The 25,329-nt window shown below is 35.4% G+C and overlaps 5 protein-coding genes across 5 annotated transcripts; 3 read left to right on the forward strand and 2 right to left on the reverse strand.

Moving 5' to 3' along the window:
• Nucleotides 1–308: 308 nt before the first annotated feature.
• On the forward strand, nucleotides 309–2,074 carry LOC111790453 (GRAM domain family protein). Its single transcript, XM_023671348.2, has 3 exons — nucleotides 309–831; nucleotides 920–1,194; nucleotides 1,721–2,074. The coding sequence occupies exons 1-3, from the start codon at nucleotides 516–518 to the stop codon at nucleotides 1,913–1,915; spliced, it is 786 nt and encodes a 261-aa protein (XP_023527116.2). The 5' UTR covers nucleotides 309–515; the 3' UTR covers nucleotides 1,916–2,074.
• A 1,053-nt stretch (nucleotides 2,075–3,127) lies between these two features.
• On the forward strand, nucleotides 3,128–8,844 carry LOC111790454 (uncharacterized). Its single transcript, XM_023671349.2, has 10 exons — nucleotides 3,128–3,306; nucleotides 4,030–4,186; nucleotides 4,283–4,457; nucleotides 4,690–4,760; nucleotides 6,557–6,694; nucleotides 6,775–6,866; nucleotides 7,407–7,678; nucleotides 7,770–7,855; nucleotides 8,012–8,113; nucleotides 8,437–8,844. Exons 1-10 carry the CDS (start codon nucleotides 3,197–3,199, stop codon nucleotides 8,596–8,598), a joined length of 1,365 nt encoding a protein of 454 aa, XP_023527117.2. The 5' UTR covers nucleotides 3,128–3,196; the 3' UTR covers nucleotides 8,599–8,844.
• A 264-nt stretch (nucleotides 8,845–9,108) lies between these two features.
• LOC111790455 (protein THYLAKOID ASSEMBLY 8-like, chloroplastic) lies at nucleotides 9,109–11,092 on the reverse strand. Its single transcript, XM_023671350.2, has 2 exons — nucleotides 10,654–11,092; nucleotides 9,109–9,715 (listed from the first exon to the last, which is right to left on the reverse strand). Exons 1-2 carry the CDS (start codon nucleotides 10,981–10,983, stop codon nucleotides 9,311–9,313), a joined length of 735 nt encoding a protein of 244 aa, XP_023527118.2. The 5' UTR covers nucleotides 10,984–11,092; the 3' UTR covers nucleotides 9,109–9,310.
• A 388-nt stretch (nucleotides 11,093–11,480) lies between these two features.
• On the reverse strand, nucleotides 11,481–15,241 carry LOC111790456 (FKBP-like peptidyl-prolyl cis-trans isomerase family protein). The gene is made up of 7 exons (XM_023671352.2): nucleotides 15,095–15,241; nucleotides 13,782–14,050; nucleotides 13,057–13,140; nucleotides 12,849–12,898; nucleotides 12,723–12,771; nucleotides 12,563–12,637; nucleotides 11,481–11,858 (listed from the first exon to the last, which is right to left on the reverse strand). The coding sequence occupies exons 1-7, from the start codon at nucleotides 15,222–15,224 to the stop codon at nucleotides 11,739–11,741; spliced, it is 777 nt and encodes a 258-aa protein (XP_023527120.2). The 5' UTR covers nucleotides 15,225–15,241; the 3' UTR covers nucleotides 11,481–11,738.
• Nucleotides 15,242–15,963: 722 nt separating this feature from the next.
• On the forward strand, nucleotides 15,964–23,806 carry LOC111791534 (membrane-associated protein VIPP1, chloroplastic). The gene is made up of 12 exons (XM_023672918.2): nucleotides 15,964–16,213; nucleotides 18,953–19,074; nucleotides 19,166–19,276; nucleotides 19,684–19,748; nucleotides 19,946–20,027; nucleotides 20,418–20,492; nucleotides 20,900–20,970; nucleotides 21,059–21,141; nucleotides 22,043–22,107; nucleotides 22,600–22,674; nucleotides 23,445–23,568; nucleotides 23,628–23,806. The coding sequence occupies exons 1-11, from the start codon at nucleotides 16,075–16,077 to the stop codon at nucleotides 23,553–23,555; spliced, it is 999 nt and encodes a 332-aa protein (XP_023528686.2). The 5' UTR covers nucleotides 15,964–16,074; the 3' UTR covers nucleotides 23,556–23,568; nucleotides 23,628–23,806.
• Nucleotides 23,807–25,329: the final 1,523 nt, after the last annotated feature.

The following is a 25,329-nucleotide window of genomic DNA, read 5'->3' on the forward strand; positions in this document are numbered from 1 at the left end:
ATATAAGGAGTATTATATTTTAAAATTTTAATAATAAATTTTAGTGGGTTAAATTCAATAAAAAACAATTAATTATCAATTTTTTTTGGTCTAATCCTTGGGGTTACCAAACGGCAACGAGACGGAAGGATGCCTCCTCCGTTCATGAAACGTTCTAAAACTTGGGACTGGCGCCACGTTGCTTAGAATGTGAATGAGACCACACGTGCCACGTGGTAAATATATATTATTTAATTTATATATATAAAAAAAGGAACTAATTCGTCATCGATGAAAATTCAATTGTTCCAGATTTTTCCATTTTCGTTTTCACAACTCCGTCCACCGTCGACCGCCGTCATTTTCCATTTGAAAAATCCTTCCAAAACCCCTCGAATTTTCCCTTTTTCTTTCTATCGAAGGAATCATATACAATTCTTCTTCCAGAAACCGCGTCGCCTTTCTCCGATCCCAATCCCGATCCATCCCTATAAAACCCTCCCCCTCCACCATCATCTCTCAATCGAAAATCCACCATGGCCGGAGCATCTGAACATCCTAAACCCACCGAATCTCAGGCTTCCCCTGTTCCGCCGCCCTCCACGGAGGAGGAATCAAAGAAATGGGGGACACACGTTATGGGGCCGCCGGCGGCTCCCTCTGAGCATCCGGATAACCATAAGGCGGCGTTCTGGAACGCCGCGGACCAGCAGAAGATCCACCATCATCCGTACGTGCAATACTCGCCGGTGGATCATCGGCCGAGCACTAACCCGTTCGAGCCTGTGGTACACGCCTTCAATTCGTGGAGCAACAAAGCAGAGACTATGGCGCGTAACATCTGGCACAATCGTAAGTGAATTTGGTGATGGATTGAAATTAGCGCTGAAATTAGGGCTTTCGGTTTGTTTATAAGGATTTTGGAATTTTAATTTTGCAGTGAGGACTGGACCGTCGATGTCCGAGGCGGCTTGGGGTAAATTGAACTTGACGGCGAAGGCTATAACGGAAGGGGGGTTTGAGTCTCTGTTTAAGCATACTTTCGCGACGGAGCCTAATGAGAAGCTGATGAAAAGCTTTGCTTGCTATCTCTCCACTGCGACGGGTCCGGTAGCCGGAACTCTGTATTTGTCGACGGCGCGTCTGGGTTTTTGCAGCGATCGCCCACTTTACTTCACCGCTCCCTCTGGTCAACCGTCTTGGAGCTATTACAAGGTAAACTCACTATTTCACAGTCATATATTGTCCACTTTGAACATAAGTTTCTATGTTAGCCTTTTTCAAAAGGCCTCGGAGATATAGTATTTACTTGTAAACTCATGATCATTCTCTAAATGAGAGAGCAGAGGTCGGACTCACTCTCAACAATCCTCCCCCCAAATAAAGCAGACTATAGAACCCACCACCCTGAGACCTATTAAGTCCTCGAACCGTCTCTCCTTAATCGAGGCTCTGACTTCTTCTCTTGGAATTTTCGAATAAAGTACACTCTTTGTTTAATACTCGAGTAACTTTTTTAGTGCACCTTTGAGATTCACAACTTCAATTAGGGCATGACTACGATACCATGTTAGGGATCACTCATCTTCGTAGTATGATAATTCTCCTGGCTCGGCCTTCTCGAAAGGCCTCATTGCTTATAAACCCATGATCGGAGCCCAAACAAATTCTTCTCTACAAAATTATGAACATAATATTGAATTTAGTTTGAATGAAAATTGATGTGGTTGGGATTGGGCAGGTAATGATACCGCTGTCGCATATACCAGCAGTGAACCCAGTGACGATGCCGGGAAACCCATCGGCGAGGTACCTCCAGATCACCACCGTGGACGGCCATGAGTTTTGGTTTATGGGTTTTGTGAATTTCGAGAAGGCAACGCACCACTTCTTGAACGCCGTCTCCGTCCATAATGCGCCGCCGTTTGCCGCCTGACCGGACATTCTTTTCACCATGCTGAGCATTTCATTATATACATATATTTTTCTTAAATTGTGGCTTTCTTGTTTTATATGTACTTTTTTGTAGCTTGCGAGTCTTTTACACTCCCATTGTACTATTCCTAGTATACAATAAATCATTTATTTTTGTGTATTATGGTTGGTAAGTTTGGTTTAATCGAATTGCATAATGGTTACAGGTTTCCACGTTCTTGTGAGGAACGTGCTTCGTTGTGGAATCTCACAATCCACTCCCATTGGGGGTTAACGTTTGATGTGGGATCTCATGATCCACTTTCGTTGCCCGCCAATGTTCTTGTAATGTCGAATTCTAATACCATTTGTGACTATCCAAATTCACTACTAGTAGATATTGTCTGCTTTTGTTTGATATATATCGTTGTCAGTCTCATAGTTTAAAATCGTGCATGTTAGGGAGAGCTAATGTATCACAATCAACTCCACGTTTTAAACGCACCTATTAAAGAGAGGTTTCTACGCCCTCAAAAGAAATATTTCATTCCTCTTAACCGAAGTAAGATCTCACAATGTCAATTTCATGTTAAACAAACAAAAAAAAATTTACGGTGGTAGAAAATAAAATAATTACAATTTTTTATATTTTATAATTAAATAAAATATTATTTCTATAATTAATTGTAAATTATGGAGGCAAAATCTTATTACATTATTTTAAGTTAGTGATTATATTTTTAATTAAATAGGATTAAGTTCATATATAACAACAAAATATATATTTTTTTTAGAATTTTGTAAGTTTAGTTGATTAATAGGTTTATTATTATTATTATTATATTTAATTTCATCGTTATTTTTTTACCTATTTTCAGCCCTCATTAAAATAAATTTATCATTTCTTTTAAAAAAACATATCGAATTTACGTGTGAGTAAATAAATATTATTTTTAAAAATAAAAATGAATCAAATAATTCGAACGAACTCAACTAAATATTTTATGATTAAGTTCATTATTGAGTTACTGGACATTGGATTAGATTAGGTTAGGGTTGAGTTTAAAAAATGTTACAAACCAACTATGTTCATCGTGAATATCAAGGTCGATTTTTCGATATTCCACTCGACTTATTGTCAATTTCCATTTGAAAAAAAAAAAGAAAAAAAAAAAAAAAGGAAAGGATTATGCTTAAAATTGTAAAACTATTGTAAAATACAAATTAACAATAATTTGCTACCTCCTGTAGGGGGTAGAGAAATATCAGGAGCGCAAACGGAGCATGGTTCGGTTGAGCGAACATGAAGAACAGTGGCAATGACAGTCTTGGCGCTGAAGATCGACAACCAAAAGAGAGCACAATCTCAAATCTCGATTCTAGATTCAATCAGACCCTCAAAAATGTACAAGGGTACTAATCTCAATTCCAAATAACTCTTGTTTCCAAATCTTTGATTTCCCTGCCCTTCTCTTTTTTCCGCCTCTCCTGCTTTAGTTTTCAAGGGATTTGAAATCCTAGTCGGCCGAGTAAGATTTTGATATCTAATTCTAATTATGGCTCGTTTTTTCCGGATGTCATTTTTTTTTTCTTTTAATCGGGTAGCTCCATAAATTCCAGACATTCTTCATGCGCATCGGTTTCAGTTCCTCAACTCTGTAAGCTTTTGATCCTCGGAGCCTCTGCTAGATTGTTGAGGAAATTTTCGTGGGTTCTTTAGATCTTGTTATGTGAGCTGTGGCTTACTTGGATACGATCTGGGTTCGATGCCGTTTTGCATTTGGTTTCTGGGAAATTTCATTGTTAGTTTATTAAGTACACATTGGGGCTGTTAATGTCGACACTTGTGGTTGGTAATTTCAATCGGATACCAATTACATTGAATTTTGATAATTGAGTTACAAAAATTGGATAACTATCTTGTTGTTACTTTGTAAGTGCTTCAATTCATCAAAAGTTACCTGGTGTAGTCTACTTTGTTATTGATTACGTCTATTATCCTAGAGACTGTTGTCTGTTGAAGATCAAAATTTCTTTGCTTATGATATCTCACATGCTATGAGCTTGAGCTTCTGGTTTTGTTCTTATATTTTTCTTATTAAATTCTTAATCACACATCTAGGATCTCTGATGCAGGCTGCTTAAAGGCCGCAGTATTCCTGGTAAAGTATTGCTAACTAGAAGAGCAGATGTGCTCGACTCCTCGAGTGTATCAGATAAACCGTCGAATTATTCAAGGAGCTTATCGGATAATGATACTGGTACAAGCAATCACATTGCCAAATCTGAGGAGGTGAGATTGGTTTGAAAATTTTCATATTAATTTAGTTATAACTTTTTTTTTTGGATGACACGGCGCATTATAGTGAAACTCTCTCTTTCAATATAGGAAGATCTTCAGATTATAAATAATAATTCAATTGTTAATAAGTCAAAATCATCGACATCTAACACTGAGGATCTTACTAAAGAAGTCCAAAAGCCAATAATGGGTGCTAGAGCAACAGATTCTGCAAGGGTGATGAAGTTCACAACGCTGCTCTCGGGGACAACAATCATATTAGGTATGCATATGTATTGTTTTAAACAATCCTCCCCCCATCTGGAAGTTACAGATACCTATGGACATTTGAAAGTAGGTAAAGGAACAAGACACACATTGTGGTACTTACGTTTTATTGTTACAGCTTGACATAGATGCGATAGGCTATTAGCCAACTCTAAAAAGTAGTTTCTTAGTAGTTTTGCTGCTGAAAAATATGTATGTAAATTTGCTCCCTTCTATTTGCTATGCAGACAAGTTGCGGGAGCTAGCGTGGAGTGGCATTCCCCCATATATGCGCCCAAATATATGGAGGCTTCTTTTGGTAAGTTGGATGATATACTGATTTTGGCTTAATTTCTGATTGCTTGATAAAAAGCAGGATTCCTTCTTCCTTTTTTTTTTTTAAATATTTTTGGATGATTAAGGCCGTTTTGGAGCTAATATTGAAGTCAGTTTCACAGAATAATTTTTAAAAACAGGTTTCAAACTGAAAGCGAATAGAGAAAGGAAGCAAAACTAACATTTGTTTCCCATTTCCTTGTTGTTTTCTAAGTTAACTATTTATATCATCAATTTTATGTTTAAGCAGACACCGATTTGATATGTATTATAGTTTTAAATTTATTCCTAGAAGATGTAAATGAATGTGCAAGAATAAAAGACACTTTCAAAATGGTTTCTTAATTGAAAAACAACAAAAAATAATTTCTAAAATTAGCTTGCAGAACAGAGTTTTAAAACAATTTAATGCAGTGAAATAAGAGTTTTCATTATCTTACTGTACTATTTTTGTGAAAAGAGGAAATCAGATGCATATGAACATGATTTGGGATGAAAGAAATGCCTATTGAATGAATTACTTTCGCCAAATAAAATTATGGCGGATGTTTGATATCAGAATTTAGTTAGTATAAGAGTGAATGAACAGGATGTGGGTGGTATATGGGATACGTAGGTTGCATAGGAAGCGTAGTCATCAAAATTAAGTGGTTCTATATAGCGTGGTGTAGGAGATACAAATAGAGGAAAATATTCAGTTCAAAAAGTTGTGGAGAAAGATAGTCCTCTTAAGTTATCAGCCTTTGTGTTTTTCTTTCTATGGTGTTACACAAAGAAGCCTTACTGTTTTCGTACTTCCTACAATTTTTGGCTCCTCACAAATGGGTATTACAACAATAATTCTAACTGTGGAAGACGAGCACTTGAAACATAATTGGATGGATTGGAGGCAAAAATTTAAGCTACTTAAAATTCGTGAAGATAAGAAATGAAAAAGACGAAAGCCTTAACAACATTGATCTGGGAAGAGAAAACTTGACCGTTCTCATAAAGTTGGAGCAACTTCGGAGAAAGATGATAGAAGAGAAGTATCACACAGCACCAATTGGCCAATAGATTACTAAAAGAATTTAAATGAAGGATGAATTTGCCCCCAAATAATGGCTTTTGTTTGCAAGTTACTTCTGAGTGGAAGAAATCTGAAAACGATTTATGATGAAGAGGGCTGGTCAAAATTGAGGTGAAGCAGTCACTTGTAGTCCAAGAACAACTAGAACTGAAAGACGAATAATCAAAGGAGGAAGAGATAATTTTTGGCTGAATATTTTTGTGAAGTTTGGGTGACATGAACATGAAAAGATACAAGATGTGGTATTGGATGCTCCTTCAGAATTTTTAGATATTACTGAGGGCCTTCCTAAGTTTTTGGAGTCTGCAGGTTCCTTGTCCAAGTAAGTGTTTGTTTTATTATTTTTCATTCATTTGGGAGTTGGAGCAGCCTCTGTAGCTGGATTTGTTATGCTTCTCTCTTCTGGCTTTTGTCCATTGGGCAGTGGTTTAGATGCTGATTATGCATTTCCTTAGTTTAGTTTGAGCGATCTTCCGTGTCGTGAATTTGCTTCTCGGATTATTGTATTTGTTCCTCCCCAGGGCGCTCTGTTCTTCATTGTTTTTTTTTAATTTCTTGTATTTTCTTGGAGTTCCTTCCTTCCTTTTTTGGTTTTGTCTGATAGAAAATTACCCAGAGGCTTGCCTACCTTGATCTTGAACTAACTTTGGACTTGTCTGATATAAATCCTTTATTTGCTTGTCCACAATTTAAATATGCACTGACCACAGGGCTATGCACCACCTAATTCAGATAGAAAGGAGGGGGTTCTACGAAGAAAGAGACTCGAGTATCTCGACAGCGTTGCACAGTTCTATGACGTTCCTGATACTGAACGTTCTGATGATGAGATAAACATGCTCCGCCAGGTAATGACTGCCAAGTTAGTGCTGAACTTTATAATATTATTCTCTAGTTCTACCAATCCTTGAAATTTTGTTTTTGTTAGATTGCTGTTGATTGTCCTAGAACTGTACCTGACGTTGCTTTCTTTCAACAAGCACAAGTTCAGAAATCTTTGGAGCGTATTCTCTATACTTGGTAAAGCATTATCCTTGCCTTTATAGCTGTTTTTTGTACCAAGTGACAAATTTCTTTGTTCGTTATTTTATTACTGTTATTTCGTTATATTATTTCATCAATAGAATTTTGAGGGGAGATCTTTCTTAGAGACATGTTATTGTATAGGTAACTACATTCTGAAACTTCAACTAATTTTTTCATTGATGTATTCTGAAGTTGAATACGGAGGATCGAATTATTTATTTATGAATACGTAGTATCGATTTTCCTATTAGGAGCTTATGAAATCGCTTCATTGGGAATCAATTATCGAAGGATATCATTACAAAATATAACTTGGGGTTTTTGATGTGATCAAAAGTTACATGCGAAGTAACGTTTAGTTATTTATTTACATACAAAGTACATTTTCCTTTTTGAAACTCTGGAGCCAATTTTTATTTAATGGCGTAAAATGTTCTTAGTTATTCTATACGTAGACACTGACCGAGCTGTGGAGCATTGCACGACATTGTCATTGATGTATTATATATCATTTACCCAATTATTTCAACCCAGGGCTATTCGGCATCCTGCGAGTGGATACGTTCAGGGAATAAATGATCTTGCTACTCCATTTTTAGTTGTCTTCTTGTCAGAATACTTAGAAGGTGGTGTTGAGAAATGGTCCATCTCTGATCTATCTCCCGACAAGATCACAAACATTGAGGCCGATTGCTACTGGTGTCTTTCTAAATTGCTCGATGGTATGCAAGATCATTACACGTTTGCACAACCCGGAATTCAGAGGCTTGTATTTAAATTGAAGGAGCTGGTTAGGAGGATTGATGGTAACTCTCTTTTGATCTCCCTCACAGCCTACAGAATTGGATATGGTAAGCCGTTCATTAACCAATCTTGTGTGCTCCTTAATTTGGCCAGAACCTGTGTCAAGACACATGGAGGAGCAGGGTCTGGAATTTCTTCAATTCGCTTTTCGGTGGTTCAACTGTCTTCTGATACGCGAGGTATGCCACGACATTTTTATATATACTACTGCATTTTCTTCCAGTCACATTCTGTAGTTAATGAATATGGAAAGGTAAAACTGCCAAGAGCATTTATATACTTCGTGCTCTTACCAGTTATAATGCAATGTTGATGGTTTTGTTTTGTTCCATCAGATTCCTTTCCACCTTGTTACCCGGTTATGGGATACTTATCTTGCGGAAGGGGATTCATTGCCAGATTTCCTTGTCTACATATTTGCCAGTTTTCTTTTGACGGTAAGGACATATAATTGTTGCGATATATAGATAGCACAAGCATTTTCTAGATCACAATGTATTTTGAAGCAAAAGCTACTCGTTCTAACCAATGTTCACGTAGAATTTCCTAGGCTCGACGAATGTATTTTCATTCGACATGTTATACCCAGGAATGACACTTGTTCTGATAATTTGATGCAGTTGTAAATGGTTTGAATGGTTTACATCACCATGAGTGATCCTAGGATTCTGATCTCTCTGAGTTCCTGTTTAAAATAATGAGTGAAGATCTTGTTTGTTATAACATTGGCTTAGAGGTCCTTTCTACCTATACTTTTCAGTGGTCTGAAGAGCTGCAGAAACTTGATTTTCAAGAATTGGTGATGTTTCTCCAGCATGTTCCAACTCAAAACTGGACCCATCAAGAGCTTGAGATGGTGCTTTCAAGAGCATTCATGTGGCACAGTATGTTCAACAATTCTCCAAGACACCTTATTAGCTGAATGGGATTTGTTATACTCACTCACACTAAGGTTGGCCAATTTTTCTCTCCTTTTTCTCTTCTTTCTTGAATGGGATTTCTGCTGCTCTTCTTGTGTGAGGAAACGATTCGAATGTTCTGCCATGTATCATTTGTATTTTCTAGGAAATTGTTTGTAGATTTACATTATTTGACGGAGTAAAGTACATGTTTTTGTTTAGATCTAATGAAGTTATCTATTAAAAGAAAGATGGATGGTTGATCTTCACATACTTGCATATTTTGTTTATTATGTTCGAGAGATTTTGATTGTCGATGTCAAGGAGATGAGTATCCGTTCTACCGTGTTTATGTCATAGCAATTTAAAGGTTAAAACATCATTTTAGTCGTGGAAGTTCATTCCATTTTTATCTTTATACCTTCAATTGTCCAAATTTAGTTCTAGTTACTTGGGTTGAATATAAATTATCACTTTATGAACATGTATGAACAAGGATGAGACTCTTGGACTGTATGAATGGAAAAGAAACATTTTAGTTATCAGAGGCTCAAAACTCCCACACATATGAGATTTCCATAGACGAAATTGAAGAACTCAAAGGCTCAGAAGTCCAAAACAATGATCATCCAAAGAACACACTCATGTTTGCTCTAAAGATGTTCACTCCTAAGCATTAAATTTCATTTAAAGCAGTAAGAAACAGAGATGAGTACCTCAAAAATCAAATACAGATTAAAGAATTTGAAGTTTCATCAGTTTCTGTTCAACGTCCCTGAGGAACTTCTCAGGAGAATCCAAGAACTCAGCACATTCTTTCTTGACCACTGCAGCAAACTCTTCCCTAAATCTCTCAAGATTCTTGATCAAAATCTTGAAAGTCAGTTTATCTGGAATACAACCTGATGCTTTCATTAATTCATATGTCTCAACAGCTCTTTCCACCATGTCTACTTGCAAATATGCTCCCATCATCTCATTAAAAGCTCTTGTGTCTGGTTCTAACCCATCCCTTTTTAACTCATGGAAGACCTCTTCAGCCATTTCAATCATTTTGTTCTTCCCCATCATTTGAATCATCACATGGTACAAGTTTATATCTGGCTCGTACCACTCTTCATTCCTCATAAATTTGAAGACCTAAAGCCTGAATTCAGTTAAGATGAAATAAAATTTGAAGTGGCAGGATTGCTATAGGCTGCAGAAGAGAATTAAATGGAACTGTTCCAGTAAACTTATTGTTAGGAATTACGAGCCTCCACAATAGTATGATATTGTCTACGTTGCATTCCTTACTTATAAACTCATGATCATTCCCTAAATTAGCCAATGTGAGACCTCCCTCCCAACAATCCTCAACAATCCTCAACAATCTTCCCCTCGAACAAAGTACACCATAGAGCCTCTCCTGAGGCCTATGTAGTCCGCGAACAGCCTCCCCTTAATTGAGGTTCAACTCCTTTCTCTGGAGCCCTCGAACAAAGTACACCGTTTGTTCGACACTTGAGTCACTTTTGACTACACCTTCGAGGCTCACAATTTCTTTGTTCGACATTTGAAGATTTTATTGATATGGCTAAGTTAAGGGCATGACTCTGATATCACGTAAGGAACCACGACCTTCCACAATGGTATGATATTGTCCACTTTGAGCATAAACTTTGATGGCTTTACTTTTGGTTTCTCCAAAAGGACTCATACCAATGGAGATGTATTCCTTATAAATTATAAACTCAGAATCATTACCACATGGCATCAGAATGTCAAATAATTGAAGTTCTGGTAAGGGAAAAACCTACAACAGAATAAATGATAGCGAAAAAGATGCAAAAACATGGCTACAATCACACCATTAGGCTTTTCCTCATCGTTGCAATTGAATCTCTGATAGTTGTAGCTTGAAAAAGCGCAGACGATTAAACCCTAAACCTTGAATTCTAAGCAACCACTGCTATTGAGTTGAACTAAAGGCAGCCTCTAAGAGTGTTTAAGGTATAATTCGATCAATCTCATAATCTTAAGGGTAAGATATCTAGTTTTTACAATATTCCGATACGATTAACAGCAGTAAGCAATACCTGAAGCGATAGTTCCAGTTCATTTTGCCTCTGTAATTCAGCCAGAGCATCAAACAAGTCTGCTTTCAGCAATCTGCTAAGCTTGCTATTGATTACGTCCTCCATTTTGGAGGCGGATTTAGCGAGCTTGAGCGATTGAACTGCTTGAATAGACTCAGTGGAGGGCACCCTTGACTTACCTAAGGGCTTCCTCTGACCCTTTCGGAGGCCACAGATGATATTTGGAGGTGGACCTGCCGTACAACAATGGAGGGTTGGATTTGTGAGGTTTTGGCGGAAACCCAATTGAGGGAAATGGAGTTGAAGACGACCCATTAGCGTAGATTTCATCTCGACTGCCCTTTTGCGAGAAACTCAGTTCAGTGAAGGCGGAATGGTGGCCTTACGCTCCAGTAGGAGTCTGATTCCACGAAATTATTATATCCTTTATGTCTTAAAAAAAATAGTTCTAAACCTCTGGAGTACTCTTTTAACTTTTAAAAAGGTCTTAAAATACAAATTTTTGTTAGTTTTATAAGGAAACGGTTAATATTCGAACGATCGAGCTCTAAATTTTTTTTATAATATGTTATTATCATATATGGATGAAAATTGTCTATCGACATCTCATAGATTACTGTCAACATATTCGTTTTGTCAAATTGTTTTTCATTTTAAAATTAAAATGTGACTGAGTTTAAATTATAAATTAAAATTTTTTTAGAGTCCGAAAATATGATTAACAAGGGGAGACAATTCTTTTAAGCAAAAGTTACCCATAAAATAATAGTGAAACAAGTCCCAAATAACATATTTTGGTCCAATAACTCATAACAGAAGTGAAGGTATTTTGGGAACTGAATTTCCATTTTATGAATCCCTATAAATAGTGGTTTATAGGAAGAGAGTTCTAAATCAAGGTGAAGAAAGATACATAATTCAGTAGTTCTTAACTTTTCCTCATCAAATATAATTATATACTCATAACAAGGCAGGGGGGAAAACTGAAGCATAACAGCAAGTGTTTTCTCATCATATACAAATTTCTGGCTTGTTTTTCCTCTGGTAAAGGAATGAGAGATTCAAGAGATTATTGTAATGGCTACTCACTCTTCATCATCTTCAAGGCCTGGTATGTATTCCAGACTGACATCAAATACCACAGGGCTACTTGGAGCTACCCTTGGCCTTCCTGGAGCTGATGTCAGGCCTTTTGGGAATGCCAACTACAGGAACACAAACATTGAAAAAGAATTATAATGTGATGTTACTCTCTTGAAAGATGGTCGGTTGGATATTATAATAGCCCAAGCTCACTGCTAGTAGATATTGTCTGCTTGGCCTCCCCATCAGCCTCACGGTTTTAAAATGAGTCTACTAGGAAGAGGTTTCCACACCCTTATAAGGAATGTTTCGTTCCCCTCTCCAACCGATATGGAATCTCACAATCCACCCCCCTTGGAGGCCTAGCGCCTTCACTGGCACATTGCTTGGTGTCTGGCTTTTGATACCATTTGTAACCAGCTCAAGCCCACCGTTAACAAATATTATCCGTTTTGGCCCGTTACATATTGCCGTCCGCCTCACGGTTTTAAAACGCGTTTACTAAGGAGAGGTTTCCACACCCTTACAAAGAATGTTGGGAATGTTTTGCTATCCTTCCAGTCGACGTGGGATCTCACACCTCCTACTTTCTCCAACGGTCCACTTTCCTTTTCCAGTTGATTATCTCGTTCTACCCCATATTGCAATATATTTCTGCTTCTATTTTTCTTGAATTTCAATCTCTAGGTATCATTCCAAACAGTCAAATTAATTTTACAAGACTGAAATTATTAGCTCCTACGTTCCTAGTAGTTTTAATGGGTTGATTTTAGGAGGGAAATAAGTTGAAAAAACTCCGAGAGGAAATAGAGAAAACACATCTTACAGATCCAGGAATGTACAGTCGACGCTTCCCACCAACTTTCATGCTTAAAATCCCTTCATCAAGTCCTTTGATCACCTGTTTTATTCGATTGTTTCAAAAAACAGTAATAAACTCATGGACCCAAAGGACTAGAAAAGAAAAAGGCACTTAAAGCACTTACTTGACCAGATCCAACGCGAAAAATGTAAAGCTGCTTCTTCTCAAGTGAACTATATAAAATGGAAGGCAGATTAATATTTTAAGGTCAAGTCAATTGATAGCGTCCACATAATGCATTCGGCTTAACCTGTCAAAAATTTGTCCAGATGGAACCATTGCAACATAATTTGCCGCCACCTGTGTGTAAATCATCATAAAGGTTAGACATTGAGGTAAAAGCCAAAATTCTTGAACTTTTTTCACTGTTTACTCACAAATTCATTTCAACCTGGATAAATAATTGTCTACTGTCGGGTTAATACAAGTTATTAAAGAAAACAGAACAAATAACAGACCTGAAATCCAACAGGTGGACTGGGGCCTCCACCAACTTTGATGTCCTTGTACTGCAAACCAGACTCAGTCGTGACCATAGGAACCTTCATGAACAATAAGAATTCCAAAAGTCATTGTCTAGGTGGATCTGCAAATGAGAAAGTTAGTCTTAAATATACAAGTGCAGCCCGAACTTTAAGACATTGAAGTTGTTTGGTGCAATTTTGAATGATATAGAATATATTTGTTCAATATCTATGAGTATCTAAGTCAGCTTGCATGAAGGAAACTCATAGAATATTGAATCCTAGAGAGGTGGTTGTCATATATTAAACCCACTCCTGTAAACCATTTATTGTTACATTTCCCCTTATTGACCACCAGGTCAGCCCATAGTGGTTAGAATAATATAAAATGTTGTTAGACATGAATGTTTAAATGAACTAATAAAAATGTCACAGTTGTCCATCAAGATTTAAATGTCCAACTCTAACAATGTATCCCCCATAAGAATCAGCTTTAAGCATCGAAGAAAAGTTAGAACGAAGAGATGCAGGACAAAGAAAAAAAAAAAGAATTAGGAGTGGTATTGGGTCAAAGAAACTAGAGTATCAAGATAATACAAGAAGTAGGAAGAGAATAGGAGAAAGGTTTAGGAAGAGACGAGAAGATACCGGGCGGAGAACTCGCGAACTTAATTGATATACAATCCAAGTTAATGAAAGGACATGTAACCTCACCATACATTTTCAAGTTCTTTCTCACAGGCATCGTCACATAATCTTGGCTTGTCTTCTGGAGGCAAGCCAGCTGCCTTGGCATTTAGAACATCTATCACGAGGCTGGACATTCCACAAACTAAACCAATCATCTCTCTTCTTCTAGTCAAATTGAGTTCCTTCCCATACTCTTTCATCCGCCATTCTTTTGCATTGATATTGGCATTCAAGCAGCGCACAACAAGAGGTCGTATTTTATCACTGGAAATTCTTTGGTGTATTCCAGAAGCTGAACCTGACTCATGCAACAAGATGAGCATCGAAGAGATGAATCTCAAAGTATAAGGTTAAAATGTTCAAGTACAGATTGAAAATATAACTTATGCATGTGCACTTCATCAAACATTAAATTAGTGTATAGTCTACATTCCGAAACAATGTGCCCTTCCCCTAGTGATAATTAATAAATAAAAAAAGTATTTAACTCTTCTAAGTGTGTCAACATGAATATAGCTCAATTGGCACAAAGCATGCACCATCGACCAAAACGTTAGAAGTTCTAAGAAATCGATCGAGTTGTTTCTCACACAACCTAAAGTCTCACTGGCATAGGAATATGAACAAAAGATAAACATTTCGATAATATACAGACATAAATTTGTCCAAGCTTAGGAAAAATGATTGTCGTAACCACTAGGAATTTTCACAAGTTGAATGGATGGAAGAACCTGAAGACAAGTTGAAAGAGGACAAATATACAAGTTATTAAGATACCATATTATATTGAATTCAAGATTAATCCAGACATTTTGATGCTTGAAATAAAGTTCACTCAATCTCTTATTTTTTTCCCATTTCCCCTTGATTATGTGAATTCAATTTCATCAGCATAATCTAACATGTCAGTTTCATCAAGCTTGCTAAACTCATAAAACATATACATATAATATGTTCCTGCCCACATTGTTTAATCATCTTAGATAACAAACCGTGTTTTTTCCTCCCGAGTCGCCATGTAAAATCGACATTTTCTTCAGCATTTTTCAAACATTAGAAAATTTCGCCATCTTTAAACATTAGGTAGTGTCAACTAACAGTTCAAAGATGATATCAATAAGAATATCAACAAGAAAGCAACACCAAATTCTAAATTCTAAACGAAGATTAAAAGATCCAGAGCCCACATTTATCGATTCATCCCCAGAACAGAACATGAGAAAACGAGACAAAATCAGTGGACTAAAACAGTGAATCAAGAGATGGAACAGAAGTAAAACTGTGATTAAAATGAAAATCGAGATTGTAGAGATGAAGAATCAAAAGGAAAAGGAATTATTACCAAGCGGGAGCAACATTGAGGAGGCGGAAGACGCCATGGAAAATTGAGAGCAAGGTGTTGGCACCGTTGGGAAACGGATAACGAAATCTTGAACCTTCGGTTTAAATAGCTGCCCAGTTGGCATCCCCATGTGGCTCTTTAAATTTCATTTCAATCCCTCTAATTATCTTATTTTTTCCCACTAAAAAAAATAATAAATAAATATAATTATCTTATTTCTATTTATTCTCTCCCCTTTCTAGCTATATGGGTATAGCGTGGGCGAGCGTCTCGAGCGTCTTCCTTTGAAATGGGTCTTTCAAGAATAGTGTCGATCGCCATGGGTATGTAGGCAATGCACTCAACCCCATGTATTGAAGGTTGGTATATGCTCCCGTTATCTGATATGGAGTCTATAAGTGACACAGTATGGACACGGGAGAGTTCATATCCTGATGAGAACCCAAATTGATAAATGTTCGGGATGTCCAAATGAGATAAACAGTGCATGGGTCGGTCCCAATAGACACATCCGAGCAAGCCAACATGGTTAAGCTATCTCAAGATATGGGATGACATCACGATGCATAGTTGTGTTGTTGAGAACCAAGATGATAATTGAGATATGACGTTGTATATGAGAGACCTTGGCCTAGAGTAAAGGTATGATCGAGCCAAGTGACTTGCCTTACTTGGCTTAGTGTAGAGACAAGCTAAGTTGGAGACAATTTTCATTTACCTAGATTTATACGAACAACTTTATTATTTATTATTATTTAAAAAAATGAACATTTAAGAACGAGTGGGACGAACCAGACAATGGCAATTCCGGTTCAGTGAAGAGTCGGTTTTGTTGGACCAAAAAGCCAAAAACCGTGTAGAACGAACGATTACGGAGGAACACGAGTGATTCTGTTATCTTCAATCTATCTCAACTCAACACAATTTCTCAATTCTTTTCTGCAACATTCTTGCTTGGGCTTGGCTTGGATTGATCACTCATGGCTGTCCAAACCCACGTTTTTACCGGATTAGCTTTGGCTTCAACTCCTTCTTCTTCGTTTCAACCCTCTTCTTCCAAGCCCGCTACCCTCTGTGTCGCCACAAAGCTCTTAAGAACGTCCTTCCTTAATGGCGGAGGTATTGTTTGCTTTTCTCGTTGATTACAGCTCTTCGTTTGGTTGGTCGGAAGTAAGTGAGAAATTTGAATTGAATTATACTTGGTGAATAGTTTGTTTTGATTGTGCGTTCTTCGAGTTTAGGAGTGTTTGTGTAATGATTATTGAGCATCTTGGTGCCTGAGAAAAGTGGGTTTTAAGCTTTGCAGGGTATAGCATTGTGTGGTGGTGTGATTATTAATTGGCTGTCCTGCAATTTGGGCATTTTGATTTTGTGTGGATCTGTTGTAATTACGCTTTTGCCTTTTCCCAATCATTTGGACCTGCTTTTGGAGATTGAAGAATTCCTTGTTCTTATTGCCTTCCTAATTTTTTTGTTAGATTTTGGAATTTGTGTTTACTTTGTTGGATTAATATTAAGAATTTTCCCGAAACTTCTTTGGTGCCCACTGATCCTTGGCCCCTTTATGCTCATCAATTTGAATTGGGATTACCACTTGCTTCTACTACTTATTCGTGGTCACATTACTTGTCAGTTATTTAACTTTTAACATCTTAATTACATGATCTCAAAGATATTTGAAAGACGGTCTCAACGTTGACATAAGATATAGAAACTAGTTAATTCAATGTAAGTTAAAGAGAAATCTATTTCTTTTTTCAATAGATCTATTTTTTCTTCCAGTGGGAAACAAATTTTCGATGAGTGAATGAAAAATGTAGAAAGGGGAAGAAGAGGAAACCTCATGCCGATGAAGACTACAACGAGTTTTTCCAATTTGCCAAAATATCATTGAAGCAACAATTAGTAAAAGGAGAGTATATTTACATCAACATAAAGCTATCATGAACACCTATCAAGAATTTTATGTGGGAAAAATTCATGGTTTAAATTGTCAATGCCTAGTCCCCCACTTAATGGGAAGCTGCACTTTCTACCAATTGATTAAATGAGAGCCTCCATCCTTGTCTGTGCCTTTCCAAAGGAAATCTTTGAAAAGTTTTTTTAACAGAACACATAGCCTTGTCGGGCATATCAAAGAGAGAGACATGGAATAAATGGAGAGGTTATGTTGCATGTATGATTGTCAGACCATCACCTTCTATGACTATTAGGTCTAAAAAATCTTCTTCCTAGGTAAAACCTGTAGATCCTTTACCCAAATGCTTACAGAAAATCTACTGTTGATGTTCGATGACCTACAAGAGAGAGAAGATTCTTGAGTGTTCGATTAACATCTTTGTGCCGTTTGTCGAACTGACTTCACTTATCAAGTCAATACGCTATGGTGGAGGGTGGATGGATTGAACAAATTTTAGGAATCAAAGAGAGGGGGAAAAAAAAAATTATGTTAATGACCATGACATGTCATTTAGAGGAGTATAGATCCCAATGTGGAAGGATTAAAGATCACGCCTGGAATCATAATGGTGAAGATGTTGTGCTATGAAAGGTGTGATCCTAGGATCAAACAGGAAGTAAAAGAACGCTGTTGTGTGTATTTGCTTAAAATTAATTATATACATCTAACCATTTCACGATCCATAAATACTTCAACCCTCGAGAAATGCTTGGGAAGGCTATCTAGGACCCTCCACTTCAAGGAAGTGGCCGTGTTCTTTTGGTAGGCTAGTTCTCCTTTTTTTTTTTTTTTTAGCAGTTTTTATAACTTTTGTGGCTAGAAAGGAACAGGAAATTGTTTTTTAGGTGAGATAATATGTGGGAGGATGTTTTAATTTAATGTATTTTAATGTTTTCCTTCGGGCTCTTGATTCATTTTGTAATTTCCTTATTTTCGGTCACCAAAAGGTGGTCATATCTGTAGTTACTGCAAGTAATGCTTTCCCCAACTTGGCCAGGCCATTCTTTTTTGTGGATCTCTTCTTGTATTTTGTTTTGTTTTGTTTTATTATTATTATTATTATTATTACTTTTGTAAGAGGTGTAACCCACTTTTGTGATCCAAAGAGTGCATACGCTTCAAAGGTAAAAATGTGAGCTGATGTAAGCCTTGAAAGCATATTTGATTTCTGATGGTGTAAGCCTTTTAAAACATTAATCTAGGATCAGTGAGCTGATTGGCTAATATGAGGCAAAAATGTGCCATCTTATCATGAGTTTGGGGAACTCGTTGCTGGACATAGTTGATCATAGGTTGCTCCGTCTGATTTGTGTTAAGCCAGAACAGACTGCAATAAGCCGTTGACACTTTAACTACAATTTTTGGAGTTGGTTCCTTTATAAAACTGCCATGCTGAGCTAACTTGGAAACATCCCATGTACTTTGTACTGTAAAAGTAGAATGCTTTTAATTAATTTCGAAACTAATTTCAAACGTCATAGACCAAGTAGAAATCAAAGTCAAACAGTTGGACTGAACATTTCACCATTGAAACCCCAAAGACCAAATAAAGACTAAATTCAAATCTTAAAAACCACCATTGGTTGGCCTAGTGGTCAATAATAAAGGGCTTAAAGGGAACAAATTTAAATCATGGTTGCTACCTACTTAGGATTTAATATTCTACGAGTTATCTTAACAACCAAATATAGTAGGGTCATTAGTTGTCCCATGAGAATAGTCAAGAAGCATGCCTGCACTCAAGGGTATCAAAAAATAAAATAAAATCTTAAGAACCAAAACTGTTTAGTTTGAAAATTGAGTGACCAAATAGAAACTTAGTTCAAATTTTATTGATCAAAATAGATTTGATCCTAAAACTTAATTATTCTAACATGAAATAATAATTTTTCAAACAGGGAACATTTTACAAATTACAGAGATGAAATCTTTGCATCTTGATCGATCCCATGGTTGTAGACGTGGAGGTGCTCTTGGTGCTCGCATGAACCTGTTTGACCGTTTTGCAAGGGTGGTAAAGGTAACTTTGAATTGATTCATCCCTTGGTTTAGTAATCTCTGGAACTTCACGAATTTGTGGATAACCATGACATTTGCTTTCTCATGAGTAGTCATATGCAAATGCACTTGTAAGTTCCTTTGAGGATCCTGAGAAAATCCTGGAGCAGACAGTGCTTGAAATGAATGATGATTTGACAAAGATGCGTCAAGCCACAGCACAAGTAAGTTTCAGAAACACGTATTTACCATTTTTCTCTGCCTGCCCTACCTTGGGTGTTGTCCTTTACTTCTGAGACAGTAGTGTTGTTTCTTCCCTTTCAACTTTCATTTATAATTTATTCATGATTCAGGTCCATAAATTGCAAATTAGAAGTTGCATGCTATTAGGAAATATACATAAGGATGTGAAATAACGAGGCACCTTAACCAATTAAGATCTACAAAATAAATAACTTTTATAGCAAAAGGCAAGCAAATATACTAAATATGTCTTACTTTAACTGCTGCCTCATTATATAGTTTCTTCACCTTTAGTTCCATATAGTCATTTTAAATAGAAAGATGGGGCCTCTTTGCCTTTCATTGGTTTTCCATTTTTCATCTGTAAAACTGATCATTTTTATTGAAGGTACTAGCTTCTCAGAAGCGCTTGGAAAACAAGTACAAATCTGCACAGCAAGCTGCTGATGATTGGTAAAACTCTATAACCATTCTCCATTTTCTTAGTAGAGTGTTTACAGTTGGAGATCTTTCATTGTAATATACACCCTTTGGTGGTTGAGAGTCTATTAACTTCCTTTATTTCATTCATCAATAGATTTTTTCTCCTCCAAAATAAAATTCTTAGAAGATCGATAGCCATTCACCTTTCATTTCAATTTTTTATATAGGTATCGAAAGGCACAATTTGCTCTCCAAAAGGGAGATGATGATCTTGCTCGAGAAGCTTTGAAGAGGCGCAAATCATTTGCTGTAAGTTAGATCAAGTTCTTCTCCAAAATTGATTTGTATATTTCATGATAAACATTCTTTTTGGAACGTTTGCCAAAGTTTCAGTTATTTTCATGTGAAGTGTTCAGTCAGCATGATTTTTACGGTAATTTTTGTTCGTTTTATGACACATCCTTAACATGCATGATCTTTGAATTTATGAATGAATGCTGGTTTCTTCATAGAGTTATATTTGCAAGAAGGTATTTACCAACTTGAAAGAATCTTTTTAACTTTTTGTCCAAAATGCAACTCATGTTATTTTCTCTTCTATAGGTACGCTGTTAGAAACAATTTTGAATTTCAAATTTCAATTTTGTATGGAAAGATTATTGACTTATTGTGACTGATGATCACTTTATTCTACATCAGGATAATGCAAATTCTTTGAAAGCTCAACTTGATCAGCAGAAGAATGTTGTGGAAAATCTTGTTTCTAATACACGGGTATGAAGTTCTACTTTATTTTAAAATTATATTCTATTAAAAAAATTAGAATATAGCCCAAATGTATAACTCTTGTAGGCAATGTGAACGAATAAATCATTTGTGTAAACCAATGAGGAAATCCGTCTTTGTTCTGGAGCTATGAAAGAATATGTAAAGAACATTTTTGTAATTGCTGTAGTCAATAGATATTGGGAAATTTAGTACTCTTCTTTTTGTTTAGATAATGCAGATACCTATTACTCTTTTAGTCTATCTTGATAGGTTGCGTATATGATTAGAATTAGAAACAGGTAGTTGTCATGTAATATATGCTCGAGTATTAGCTGGATTCTGACTTTATGCTTTCTAAACAAGGATAATTAGCCAATGTCGTACTATTTTACCGAAGAAACTTTTCTTTGTAGCTATTAGAGAGCAAGATACAAGAGGCAAGATCGAAGAAAGACACACTGAAAGCACGTGCGCAATCTGCGAAGTTTGTGCTCTAATTGTAGATTGTTAAAAGACTTTTTTCATGAGTTTCTTCACATATTGTTGCTGATACCACCTTTCTGTGGATTTAGGACTGCAACCAAAGTGAGTGAAATGTTGGGCAATGTTAACACAAGCAGTGCTCTTTCTGCTTTCGAGAAGATGGAAGAGAAAGGTAAGGAAATGAAATATTGAAGTCCAACTTAGGCTTGCATGTTACCTCTGAAATCACTCCCGTTTAGATCTTACTTTTAATTCAATTAAATTTTCATGTTGAGAATAACGTCATTGTTTACTACATAGAAATTTAATTAAGTTTTTTTCTTATGGAGATGAAGTTTGTTTTGTGGCAAGCTAAAAGTTATATTCTTTACTGATATTTGGTTTCTTCATTTTCTATCTTTTCCATCAAAATATAAGATTTGACATTATTTATCATTTTCCCTAGCGACCATTCTTCCCTATTAACATGGATCAAATCCTCCAACATCCCTACTACTGGTACCTTAGCCAGTAGCCACTGCTATTGCCTCTCTCTTCCTTCCATGTTAGCCTCCAAATTCCACCTTTTAAACTGTCCCTTTGTTGGAAAACTTGGAAATTATGTCCCTCATTTATTGTAGGACTTGAATGACAAATTTCAAAGTGAAGTTAGCCTTCATTTACTATCTGATATTTTGATTTTTTTTTTCTTTCAAATTTCCCTTATGATCAAATATTTACATCAATAACTCTATCTTCACTTTATTTTGTTCGACATATGAATCCATGCCTGTAACTTCACTATGCAGTTTTGCATAGTGATGTGAGCCCTTTGTTGGCTGGGTGGCCAAGCAGGCCCCCATCCTTTACTTGGATTCAAGTTCCCTTTACATGAACATTTCAATTTATTTCTTTCATGTATATGGATCCCTGACATGGTTATTACAGTTCATTGCTGAATCAAATCTTTGGTTCAGTTTTTTATCATTGCTTGATCTTTCAAACAGAAGATTTTTTAAGCTAATATTACTTTATTTAGACAAGTTTTCGTAATGAGATTCTTGTATATTTTTCATTCCTCAAAATCTTGGTAGTTATGGCAATGGAGTCTCAAGCAGAAGCTCTTGGACAGTTAACTGCTGACGATCTTGAAGGAAAGGTAACAGTTCTGTTTTCCCTCCAAATTTATTTTGTGCTTAATTTTATTGATTGAGCTTAAAAACACAGAGTACAGGTACCATTTATATTAAAGATCTTTAAGAGGGGGCAAATTTCTGATTTTGTTCCTTCCAGAACTTCAGTTACTTCTTTGGTTAGGTATTTTGTAAGGAATAACTCCAAAATAACATCTTTTCTTGGTAAACAAACTAAATGATTTCTCTGTTTTTTTTAATTAAAAAAATGATCTGTTTGTTGGCTAATTTTGAAAATAATTTGTTACTATAAAGTGTGACAAAATATCTTTTTCCTAAGATAAAAATACACCTGGTTCTTTGATAGAACTTAGTCTTCTGTCATGGAAATCAGTTTCTGGATTTTTCTTTGTTATTGAGGCTCCAAGGCATTATAAATAATACTATCTGGCCTAATGTTCAGTGGTTTGCTAGGTTAGTACATTTGTTCTTGCTCTGACCTATTTTCAATATTGTAGTTTGCTCTGTTGGAGGGCTCATCAGTCGATGATGAGCTAGCGAACTTGAAGAAAGAGTTATCTGGAAGCTCAAAGGTAAAATCCTAGGTTAAAGTTATATTATTTTATGATCGTATTCTTTGTAATGCACTTCACACTTTACAGCGGGAACTGCTCTGAATTTGTTGCTTTTTGTTTCCTCGTATTCAACTGTCCTCGATGAGAAACTATTTGGTAGTGATTGTCCTCAACCCATATCCTACCCTTCGTTGGGATTCCAGAGCCTTGTCCAATATGAAAATGCTGGATGTTAGTGATCTTCTACCGTGCTTAGGGAGTTTCATTGTTGCCCAAAGAGAAGGGATGTCCATTTCTTGAACCCTGATTCTTCTGAAGGGTTCTTGTGTCATTCCTGTTTTCTTTATTTAGTTAATCATTTTCCTTTGAGTGATTCAGTTTTTGTGGAAGGTGAAAATTTTCAAGAAGGTTAAGTTTTTTTATCTAGCAGGTGCTCCATTAAAGAGTTAACACCTTAGATAGGGTTTCGAGGAGGTCTCCCAACTTGATCATATTCTTTGGAGTTGTGACTTTGCTTGTGCGGTTTGGAGCCTTTTTTTTATGAGTTTGGTGTTAGTCATAGAGACTGCAAAGAGATGACGATACGTAATGGGCCAAAGTAGACAATATCCGTTAGCGGTGAGCTAGGCAGCTGATAGTGGGGCCCGGGATGGATCTTTCGAGTCGAATATTGTTGTGTTACCTGTTAGTTTTCAATTTTCGAAACATCTCCTAGAACTTGGGGATGAAAAAGATTGAGTAACATTCCTCTAGTGTTTGAACATAAAAATGGGATTCTCTGTGTACAGAAAGGAGAACTTCCACCAGGAAGAACTGTTTCTGGCAGCGCATTTCCGGTTCGTGATGCCGAGATCGAGTCGGAACTGAATGAACTGAGGCAAAAAGCAAGAGAATTGTAGGGGTATGGCAGATCATTAGAATCTCTAATGTCCAAATTTTCATGTCAGTAAGTGACATCTAATGGGCTTCCACATTAGAATTACATTGTACAGTAAGAAAATGATCCAAACAGATCAAACATTGTATAGCTAAACTCCAATTTTTGGACAGAGGATGGATTGCAGAACTTGTTTAGTTCATATATATTGATGAATCTGTGGGATCAAATGTTGTTTGTAAGTTCAAAATACCATCGGCAGCTTGCAGAAAAGCTTGCTAGCTTCTGTTTGCATCATGCAATTGAAATTTGTGTTTAGGACACTTTTCCTCAACAATTTAATCATAATGTTTGAATTTCTAGGGTTTCATTTTAGTTTTATTTAGTCAAAATTTCTATAATTTCAATAAATTTTAATTTTAATCCCTATACTTTCAATAAATTATAACATTCGCCTTTCAAAGTTGATTTTTATTTGAGATGGTTAAATCATAGTGGTAATTTTCATGCAACAAAAGATATTATCTCGATATATATTTTTAAAAATAAATGGTTTCTAATATAAGCTTTTTTTTTTATTAAAAAATAATAATAATAGGCTAAAATCACGGGCTAAACTTAATATTTATCGAAAGTAGAAAGATTAAAATGAAAATATATTTTTCTCAATTTAAGATAAATTTAAAATAATTATTTACTATATAGGTGTTGAAATTTTTTATATTTATATTTGGGAATGTTCGTAAATGAAAAAAAAAATAAAAAATTTATAAACCTAAACCTAATTTATCTAAAATAAAAAATTTATTAACCTAATTTATATAAAAAATAAATAAATTTTATGTATTGGGTTGCTGCAAGCCATCCAATTCCTTAGTCAAACTCTTGCTTTTTAGTTCATTTAAAGTTATTTATTTATTTGAAAATAAAGAAAAATTAAAAGAAAAAAAAAATTAGTCAATTCAAATATTCAAATCTTGGACCCAAATGAGCATGAGACCATTTAATTAATTATTTTAAATGCCTGTATTTTTATTTTATAGCTTTAAAGCTTCAAAATAAATATTTAAAAGGAATATTATTTAATTTCCCAGAATTTTCAAGAAATATATAAAAAAAAAAATGAGGTGATACTATAATACAATTTATTAATTAAGTTGGAAATAGATATATTTAATTATATAAAATGGACTTTTACGCCATGGAATTAAAATTTAATTTAATTTATGCGAATTGACGCATAAAAACTTGACCAAAAATAATTTGATGTTATAAAAAATAGACCAAATCAACAAATTATTATATTAATTTAGGTTGAAAAAAAGACTTGATGCAGATATTAGTCGTTAAATTATATTTTTTATTTTAGAAAAAATAAAATATATTTATGAAGTTTTTCTGTAACCATTAAAATTTCAAAATAAAAAATGGTATAATTTTAATTATAAATTTTAAAATATAAACCAAATTAGATCATTAGTTAGTAATATATATACAAATTATATTAAAAATGTAAAAATTATATTAATAAATGATCTAAATAAATTCACCTATAACAATTTAGAGTTTAAACTACCAATTAATGCTACCTATTAATGGTACAAATTATTATTATTTATTTTGTCGGTATTTTTTTCTTTTAAAGTTAAATATTCAAAAATTTGTCATTTATTTAAAAAAAATGATATTTTTCTTTTATTTATTTATTATTTATTTCACTTTTTGAACGGTCGGTTCAAAAAACAGCCATTGCCCAAAGTCAATTCAAAATTTCAGATCTAAACCCTATTCTCACA

Source organism: Cucurbita pepo, chromosome 3, assembly GCF_057944985.1.
Source record: "Cucurbita pepo subsp. pepo isolate OVF chromosome 3, ASM5794498v1, whole genome shotgun sequence".
In the NCBI taxonomy this organism is placed as follows: Eukaryota; Viridiplantae; Streptophyta; class Magnoliopsida; order Cucurbitales; family Cucurbitaceae; genus Cucurbita; species Cucurbita pepo.